This window comes from Trachurus trachurus, assembly GCF_905171665.1.
Source record: "Trachurus trachurus genome assembly, chromosome: 11".
Taxonomy (NCBI): domain Eukaryota; kingdom Metazoa; phylum Chordata; class Actinopteri; order Carangiformes; family Carangidae; genus Trachurus; species Trachurus trachurus.
In genome coordinates this window covers 10,547,310-10,556,401 of record NC_139904.1, presented here as the reverse complement: position 1 = coordinate 10,556,401, position 9,092 = coordinate 10,547,310, and the positions used below count along the sequence as shown (strand labels likewise).

Below are 9,092 nucleotides of genomic sequence, written 5' to 3'. Positions count from 1 at the left end.
GCAAATTATGCAATTATGAAATTCTACAGTGCTGTTTCAAGCATTATTTCCTCAGGTTTTCGATAAACTCACCGTTTTGATTTGCTAAAAGCTTCACCACTGGGTGCTAATATGCTATCCTGCACAATTCAGACTATTCTTATCTGTCCATTGCATTTGTTGTGTTTTTCACTGTCCTGCCCTGTCCTGTTCTAATGTGAAAATTTTTGTGAAAAGAAATGAACACACACACACACATCACCACAGCATGCACGTTCCAATTATGTTAAAACATAAAATGGCAAATAAATGGAATCTTGAATATTGAATCTTGAATCATTAATTTGACAGATATACTATCAAATACTCTACTAGTATGGTTGGAAGATACATTTTATTTAGAAAACTATGGATTATTACAGTCTGACAGAAATTTAGACAGGTCTACATAACACAGACATCACAAATTCCAGCTCTGCTGCTGCTGCAGATAGGAGGTTTTGCACTTCAAAATATTCCCAATGAAGGCTTTGGTTAGGTGACTTTTCTGTCACATTTAAGGGTGGGATTATCTTGCAGACAGACTAAATGGGAGAATCCTTCCCTGTTCTCATTTTAAGTGAAATCAGCAATTTGGAAAGTTTTGCAGATAGGAGATTTTGCGTTTCGACCATAGGGGCACCAACAACTTCTAAGAACAGGTGATACATTGTGATACATGAAGTGTTTCAATGCTAGAACAGGGATGACAGAGAATATACACATTTGTTATCAACAAGTGTGTTCCTTCTTGATATATTTTTATTTTAATTGATCAATTCATAAATGCTTTTAATAGTATGAGAAAAGCTTTGATGTAGAACACATTTGCCCTTCACCACAGGGAACATTTGATTAATTGTCATGAGAGATATAATTTCTGTTAAACATATCCTAGAGTATCTTAATTTACCAGATTAAAAGACCAGCACTGACCAGTCTTTGTCCTGTAATTCACTTCCAATCAAAAATCAAGCTCCCCTTCACTGTCACGACTAGTTAGTTAGTTAGTTTATTTTGTTATACATTAAAAAGTACGGTGTGCAGTCAATGCAATGAAATGAAGTCTGCCCTGGCTCTCTCTCAACCCTTAAAAAATAAAAACCAATAACAATAGTATAGCATAGAATGAAAAAACAATGACAAAGTAAGACAGACTGACTACAGTCAGAATAACAGGCAACAACATTTATGTATATTCAGAAGAAATTTTGTGAGATTTAGCACACATTGTTTCTAAAAGCGGAATATGTATATACACCAACCTATCTTAAGCTTTGCTTTTGCTATTTTCACAATTACTTGCACATTGTCTGAAATTAAGGTTAAGCAACTTATACTGTACTGGAAAGAAACGTGCTTGCTAATAGGAAATACGGTGCTTCTGATTATTAAATGATAACCCACAAACTTTCACTTTGCCCTGTTTGCATCTGACATGAGAAACTAACTTAACTTGCGTCAGATGTAATCATCTACTTCTTTCTCACTAAAGCCAGCCTGAACAATCTCTTTGATTCTCTCAGTCTCCTGTGGTTGAGCAGCCGGCAGAACAGCCTTCAAGTCACCCTCTATTTTTGCCATCCTGGCATCGGTTTTCCTCTGAAATTCGTTCTTGTTCTTCAGGACCAGACGGAGAATCCCTTCCTGGGCTGCCTTGCAGGATTCCTGCAGATTCTGACGTTCCACTTCGAACTCTGGTTTCTCCTTATCCATGGCCATGAGCCTGCCCAGGCTGCTCACTTTGTCCATCAGGTACTTGCTGGACACTTCAGTGTAGGTCGTTGAAATCATGTGGACCAGGCTGGCAATGTTGGAGGCTTGAAAGGCCTGATTGTACAGGAGGTCTTTGGTAAAGAGCTTGTCATTGTAAGTAAGTTGCTTTGTATCCTCAGATGTCGTGACAAAGTTGTGCAGTGTCTTGCTGAGGCTAATTTTGACAATGTTGGAGACCATCTGGAAGAAGAGCACCATCTTCTCCCACTGCTCTTTGACTCTGCCCATGGCGTCCAGACCCTTGACCAGCATCTTGATGGTGGTCTCAAAGTCAATCTCTTTGAATTTGCAGTTCTGCATTTCAACCAGAACATCATTCAGCTCCTTCTGATTCTTCTCCATGTTCTCCACACACTTATCATATTGCTCCCGTGTTTGTTTGAGTTGTTCTCGGCTCTGCTCTATTTTGAAACGGGCATTATCTGCTGCTCTCTGGCTTGCTGATTTGCTGCCTGAGCTGGTGCTCTCTGCTTTAGACATCATCGGTGGTTTTTGAGTAAAAGCTGGAGTGCCTAAAACTTTTTTGCTGAAAGAGTCAAAAGTGAAGGCTTCATCATTCAGCTCTGTAATCTTCTTGATCAGCTGTTGTGTTGTCGCCTCATCCCACTTCTGATCTGGGGTATACTTTGCCAGCTCTTCACATATGTCAAGCCCCCTTTGAAAGATTGACAGAACTTTTGTAACGCCTTTTCCCTTTGGCAGCTTCTCCACTACCTTTAGGATCCTTTTAAATTGACTCTCAGTCCATTTGGTCTTTGGACACTTTTTCTCCTGGTCATACAGGTTTGTCCAGTTTATTTTGTTTCCACTGACAAACTGTGTAAGAGTTCCTACAATATTCAGAATCTCGCCAGATTTACTATTGACTGTCATTTGTGTGAACTCATCATCATCCTCACATGAGCTTTCTTGGTTTCTGGGTGATTGGTTTTTGCTGGAAATCAGATTCGCTGGACCAGTGAACCCTTTCGCTGGAGCGGTGAACGTATTCAGGACTCCTGTTACAAAACCTGTGAGTCCTTCAACTAAATCCATGCCAATCATTTCCCACCCAGAGGGAATTGAATCCATAGATTGTTTGAACGTTGCTTGTGCTTCTTCCACCTGTTTTTCCATGGCCTGCATTGCTTTCTGGGAACGTTCATTCAGAAGTTGGGCACTCTTCTCCCTCAATTTTGCCTCTTCCAGTTTCATCTTGACCTTTTCCAGCTCCTCCCCATAAAAGTGTTCAGCGTTGACACAGGCTTCGAGCAGCTCCTGGATTAAATTGATCACGGCAATATACTTGTTTTTTACACCATCTGCCAGTGCCACACAGTCGTCTGCGATTGCACGAATGCTCTCCAGTTGATTTGGTAGGAGGTTTTCAATAACTTTATCATTGCCATTAAAAAGAGTGTTGACCGCTGCCTTCATGTAATCAGGAACTGTTGCTGTGTGAAGGCGTATTTGATCCATATTCACATGGGCTTCATTGAATGCATGCCAGCCTGAGTTACAGATCTGCATGAGAGAGGCCCTGAAGGACTCTGGGTATCTGATGTACTTGTAGCCATCTTTAGGGGCGTTCTTGTTGATGGAGAAATCTGTGACTGAGGAGATGAATACAAGCTCCACCATGATAGCAATAGCTAGGGGAGCAGGAGTCAGATACCCCTCCCAGTTTGCATTGGGTTGCATCAGCATCATGGTGGTTTCTCGCATCTGTGCTGCAGTGGTGAGACTTTGAGTGGCCTGTGCAACTTGGTCAGCCATGTTTTCTGTTGAAAAAATGAGAAAGAGAAGTTATCAGGAAATCTTTCACTCTGTAAGCTCGACTCTACACTCTACTCTACTGTATGCTAGTTGTTAACACTCTGGTGGAAAATAAGAATGCAATATTATTTAAAGGAGTACAGAAATGGCCGTTTGTCCTCTTTGTTGCGTCGAGTTGCCACGATCGCCGCACAAGTTTACCCGAGTAAGGAAAACAAATTTGATTGGTCGTTATCGAGCGGGCGGGATATTCAAAGTTTGGGGCAAGACTGAGCTTGGTGTGTGTGTTGGATTGACAGATGACGTATCCAATATCAGTGGCTAATGAATCATGTACACGCTGACGTAAAATCTGTGCGCCTGCACTATCCAATGTGGAAAAAAATAACCCACTTTCACCACGGATTACTCGAAAATAGAATTTTGCACAAAGTTTGGCCTACATCGTCTGATAGATGAGTTATTTCACTAATTATATGACCCATAGCAGAATCAAATTAATGTTTCTTTTCTGTACACCTTTAAATGGTGCCAAACATAAACTTAATCTTGTATCTGTTTAACTTTATAATTTCCACTTTCCCTGGCCTCTTTCATTGCTAGTATGAGGTCTACTCGTTTCTTCCTTAGCAATTGAGAAAAGTCCTTCTTTATTTACATTGTGGTGTCTTCGCATGAATAACTTCTTTATCTCTGTAACTTAAGAGTTTCACCAGAGTTAATTCAATTCAATTTTATTTATGAAGCGCTTTTCATGCACAGGGCAAACTGTGCTTTACAATAGTTAAACATTTATAATACAATGCAATAATAGTGCAAACAATTAAAGAAGTGCAAATTTAAAACAAGACAAAACAAAACAAAATCATCATAAGCCACTTCACAAACGGCACTCGCTGGTTGGAGAATATTTATATTAAAGCAGAAGTGAGTGGTCCGGTCGTTTTCGCTAATGCTGCGTTCCAGGCAGGCTTTTGAAATCGTAAATTAAAGCTTCAAGTCACAACTTACGACTTTGTAGCGTTCCAGGGAACCCACTCGTGTTTTTCCGACCTGTTTTACCGGTGAAAGTCACTATAACGGCCACTCGTAACTTCCGACCGGTGAACTCGTACCAGATCGAACTGGTACCACTTCACGGTCGGAAAAATATGAGTTTCCTTGAACGCACCATAACAGTCCTCGTCGCTACGTCACCACATTCACGGCGTTCCTTGGCTGCACACACAGCCCTGCATGCCGTTCTCTCTCCTCATTGGATAAAAACTGTAGGATACGATAAATGTTTTCTCTTCGGCTCAGAGCAGAGCAGAGGGACTGAGAGACCCGTGTTTCAGTCCAAACACTCTATGTAAGTGATTGCTGTCGGAAGATATAACTATTTAAGACTTATATTAACACAAATATATCACTCACTTCTGCTTTAAATATAATATACTGATATTTAATGTTTATCTTAATTCAATGCTGTACAACACAAAAATACTATGTCCTTGTTCTTAGTAGTTTTAATTTTATGAATATTGCATGAATTGTTTTAATGTATGTCAGTATTCCATACAAATAGATTTGGCAGACAAATAAGTTGCTGATTTTTGGTTAAGATATGATGCTTGACATAAGATTTGCAGTACTAAGTCATCAGAAACATTTACATTATAAATGCACTGACCTTTCCTGTTGTTGAGTCTCTGGTTAAGTTGAGAGGTTTGGACTGAACTCTTCTAAAATCACCACCAGTAAGAGAGACTATAGCCCCTACTCCCAGCACTCATCTCACCATCTCCTCTTCCTGTTTACTTCAACTTTGTTCCATTTTAGATGAACTCAAAACTATTCTAGTGTCACGTCTCCATGTGGCGGGTTCAAACTGAGTTCAGCAACTTACTGCTGACTCCATTACTGTCTAGCCACTTGTTGACAGATTTACAACCGACTTGGCTTACACTGTCTACCCCATTGTCAATTATTCTGTACTTTGCCAAACATTCGGCGCTGATCTGTCTTGCAGGTGACCGCCATTAACTCTCTCACTTCCCCTTCCGGTCTAGGAAAACTGTAGTTTCCCTCACCCCTCCCTTCTCACTGGGTTAAAAACCATCTTATATAACCAAACTCTTTCACTTTCACCATTTAGAAGTCCCCTATTTTACCAGAAACCATGTGATCACAGACCCCCTCCATTACACAATCCCTGACCCCTCCTACCCACAACTTTAAGTATCTGAGCTGGGTGGGAGATATCAGCACTGACAGGACAGCAGAGGCTCCCTAAAAAGGTAAGTGTGCAGACATATAGGACATCAGGGGCGATCTGGAGAATCTGGACGGACAGCGGCCGCCATGCAGTCACTCTGACAGCCAAGTTTATCTGTGATCTACCGGTTGAACCTTAGAAAAGCCACTCGTGATCGTTTAGTTCTGCTTGCAGAGGTCTATGCTTGAGCTTGTTTATACGCATTTGCTTACCGTGTCACAGTATTGTATGTGTGTGTCTTCAACCGCTGTCCACTGCTGCTCCACTCTGTGTCTCACTGAGGGGCTGCCACGTGTGTGTGTGTGTGTGTGTGTGTGTGTGTGTGTGTGTGTGTGTGTGTGTGTGTGTGTGTGTGTGTGTGTGTGTGTGTGTGTGTGTGTGTGTGTGTGTGTGTGTGTGTGTGTGTGTGTGTGAGAGAGAGAGAGAGAGAGAGAGAGAGAGAGAACGGTGCTGCACATACATGAGACGTGACCTTTGTCAGCGACCCAATGTTTACTTTCATTTTGTCGCATCTCTTCCACAAACAAACGGGGCAAACTTCCTGAGTTAGGAGCTGTCAGAGGTTGTGAGTTCAAGCCTCTGATAAGGTAGAATGGATGTTGTAGCCTAATGCTAATGTTCTTGATGTTTTTATATTTTGTCTCTTGTTGCTCAGAATTACCTGCATTTTGTTTGCACCATTGCAGCGAAGCAGCTTTAATACTGCATTTGTGCAGGATAAATTACAAATAAAGAAATCTTGAAATATCTTGAATCTTGAACACCAGCTCTTATGGAGAAAAGCAGAAAACGTTGTAAAGTGGGGAAGCAGCCCAGGAGGGAGGCCCCAAGAAAAAGAAGATAGGATACAGGAGCTGGATATCAAATATTACACAGAGAGAGGGACACGAATCAATCGGTCTTTAGTGTTTATACTTCAGCAGGTCATCCTCCAATGTTGTTCCATTGACATTCCTCCTGTAAAAGATAATTAAAGTATTTGTTTTTATTTTGCAGAGATCAAGCATCCAGCTGCAACTTTGAGATCATGGATAGTGTTGTTTATTATGGGTACGTATTACTGAACTGAACTGTCACAGAGAGTTAGGTTTTACACTTTCATTTAATCGTGATAATTTCTCATTTCTCTTGAAGTGAATCGGGCTAATTAACCTGTTTGGTGAATCTACCATTACACTAAAATCTAGCAGTGGACTCTCCTCAGCACTTTCTCTTATGTAACTATAAGCTTTAACCCTTTCCGAGTTTCAAGTTTATTTCTGACATTGCAAGACAGACAGTCGAATACACGTTGAAGGACACAGTCTAATCCACTGAGCATCCTAGTATTGTCCGAAAGGGAATAGGATGAAGCAAAAGCTTATGTAGTTTCCTGTCTACTTCACAGGTCTGCAGGGCAGCATGTGGAGTTGAGGAGTCTGTCCGATAGTCTGATTGTACCACTGAAGAGTGGACTCTCTTCCTTCATCACTGTCTCAGGGATCCTCCTCAGTATCAATGCAGACATGGTCCTTCCTGAATCCCAGACCTTTGATGATATCAGGCGACAGATCATGAACCTGGAGCAACAGATGGAAGAGTCAGAGCGCTTGGCCAAAACAAAGCTTCAACAAGTGGATAGGGCAACTGAGACTCTCACTGTACAGCATAGTCAGTTAGAGGAGGAGAAAATACAGAAAACTAATGAGTTGAATAATTTGAATATACAGCTGTCATCACTCCAGTCCACTCTAAACAATTACAACCAAGCTTTAGAGGCAGCGAGGAGAAACCTGCAATCAGCAGAAAACACCCTGAGTGACATGACAGCAAAGAGGGATGAAGCACAGAGGATACGAGATGCAGGGATTGGGATCATGTTCATCCCAATTATTGGTACAATTGCTGGTAAGTGAATACACCATGTTATTAGTTATTTTTAACAATAAAATGATCACTGTATGTATCCCACTGAAATGAAAAAGGGCACTTGGCTGTATAGTTTTCTGTCACAATATTTGTCATTGATGTGTTTCATCATTAATCTTCTTGAATTTCAGGAGCGGTTATGGTTGGTGTTGGTCAAACAGACCTTAACCGGTACTCTGAAGCTGTGGACACAGCTCGTCAAGAAGTAAATAACTGTGTAAATAACGTGAACTCATATTCTAACGAAGTGCAGCGCCACTATTCTTTGATCAGTGAAGCTCGTCGTGACATCTCAACAGTGGACAATAAGATTCGTGAGACAGAAGCCAAACTTCATGACATGTCTGTGAAGCGTAGGGTTGTTGCTGATATTCAGGATAAAATTAGACGAACGGTCACTCAGCTGGGGCTGCTGAGTGGGGTGGGGAGTGTGGCCGAGCTGCAGACCCGACGTCTGATCCTGCTGGAGCCTGTGATGAGGCTGTTGGAGCAGACGACATCAATACTGGTTCAGATCAGTGGAAATGAGCTGCTGTACAGGGAAGGTATACCGAGCCTGGTGGAGAACATGAAGAGGAACCACAGGAAACTCCAAGAACTTGCTGACAGCAGAATCAGAGCAGATCATGATGAATTTTGATTACAAATCCCTCTCCATCTTGCTTTAAGATGTTGACTTGACTTAAGATACCATGTACTTTACTGTTTATTGTTAAAGATAACACTTTATATATACTGTTTGTCATGACCATGAATGCTCATAAATTACTACCAAAAAATAAAAAATAAAAAATGAATTGCAATGTATGAAAAGTGCCATAGCCTACAAATAAAAGTTGATTTGATTTGCACAATTTTTTCACAATATACAAACATGTGTAGGTTAAATTATTGCCATTACAGTTGCAACACAACTCCTGAAGACCAGCATAACCACAAACCTCAGGCAGAAGAAGATTTGAAGCGGTTTTGTGTCAGAAATGAAGTCCCAAGATGATGAGTCAAGTTGCACTTTTTTTTTATATCAGTATAGAAGTCGCACAGTTCATAGCTATTTAACTGTGTGTGGCGAGGGCTTAGTGTAACACAATGTTAAAGGGGGAACTAAAGATACAGTAACTAAAGAGGGACAAACAATGCCATCTGGGGACTTGCACCCCATGTAAAAAGCAGAGAAATTAAACCAGTGTAATGCAGAAAATGTAAGGGCACAGGTTTAAGAGACTAAGGAGGCAGAGACAGTAAGTAAATTAAATATTTTATTGTGATAATAAATCAAGGATAAACCTACGAAAGCTGGAGCCGTTAGAAAAAGGAGAAAGAACACAAGATGAGTAGGACAAAATAATTCATTAACAGAAATCTAAAAGTAATTTTA

The 9,092-nt window shown here is 40.8% G+C and overlaps 1 protein-coding gene and 1 long non-coding RNA gene across 3 annotated transcripts; one reads left to right on the top strand and one right to left on the bottom strand.

Moving 5' to 3' along the window:
- Window positions 1-545: 545 nt before the first annotated feature.
- On the bottom strand, window positions 546-6,126 carry LOC310993626 (uncharacterized protein). Of its 2 annotated transcripts, none has more exons than XM_083982032.1 (2): window positions 6,019-6,126; window positions 546-3,554 (listed from the first exon to the last, which is right to left on the bottom strand). In XM_083982032.1, exon 2 carries the CDS (start codon window positions 3,547-3,549, stop codon window positions 1,480-1,482), a length of 2,070 nt encoding a protein of 689 aa, XP_083838158.1. In that variant the 5' UTR covers window positions 3,550-3,554; window positions 6,019-6,126; the 3' UTR covers window positions 546-1,479. The 2 variants fall into 2 exon arrangements, with proteins under 2 accessions (XP_083838158.1, XP_083838157.1); XM_083982031.1 differs by lacking the exon at window positions 6,019-6,126 and adding an exon at window positions 5,222-5,374.
- LOC310993648 lies at window positions 5,703-8,526 on the top strand. Its single transcript, XR_014595753.1, has 4 exons — window positions 5,703-5,828; window positions 6,803-6,856; window positions 7,562-7,693; window positions 7,846-8,526. It is a non-coding gene; the product is annotated as an uncharacterized lncRNA (long non-coding RNA).
- The last annotated feature ends 566 nt before the right edge of the window (window positions 8,527-9,092 follow it).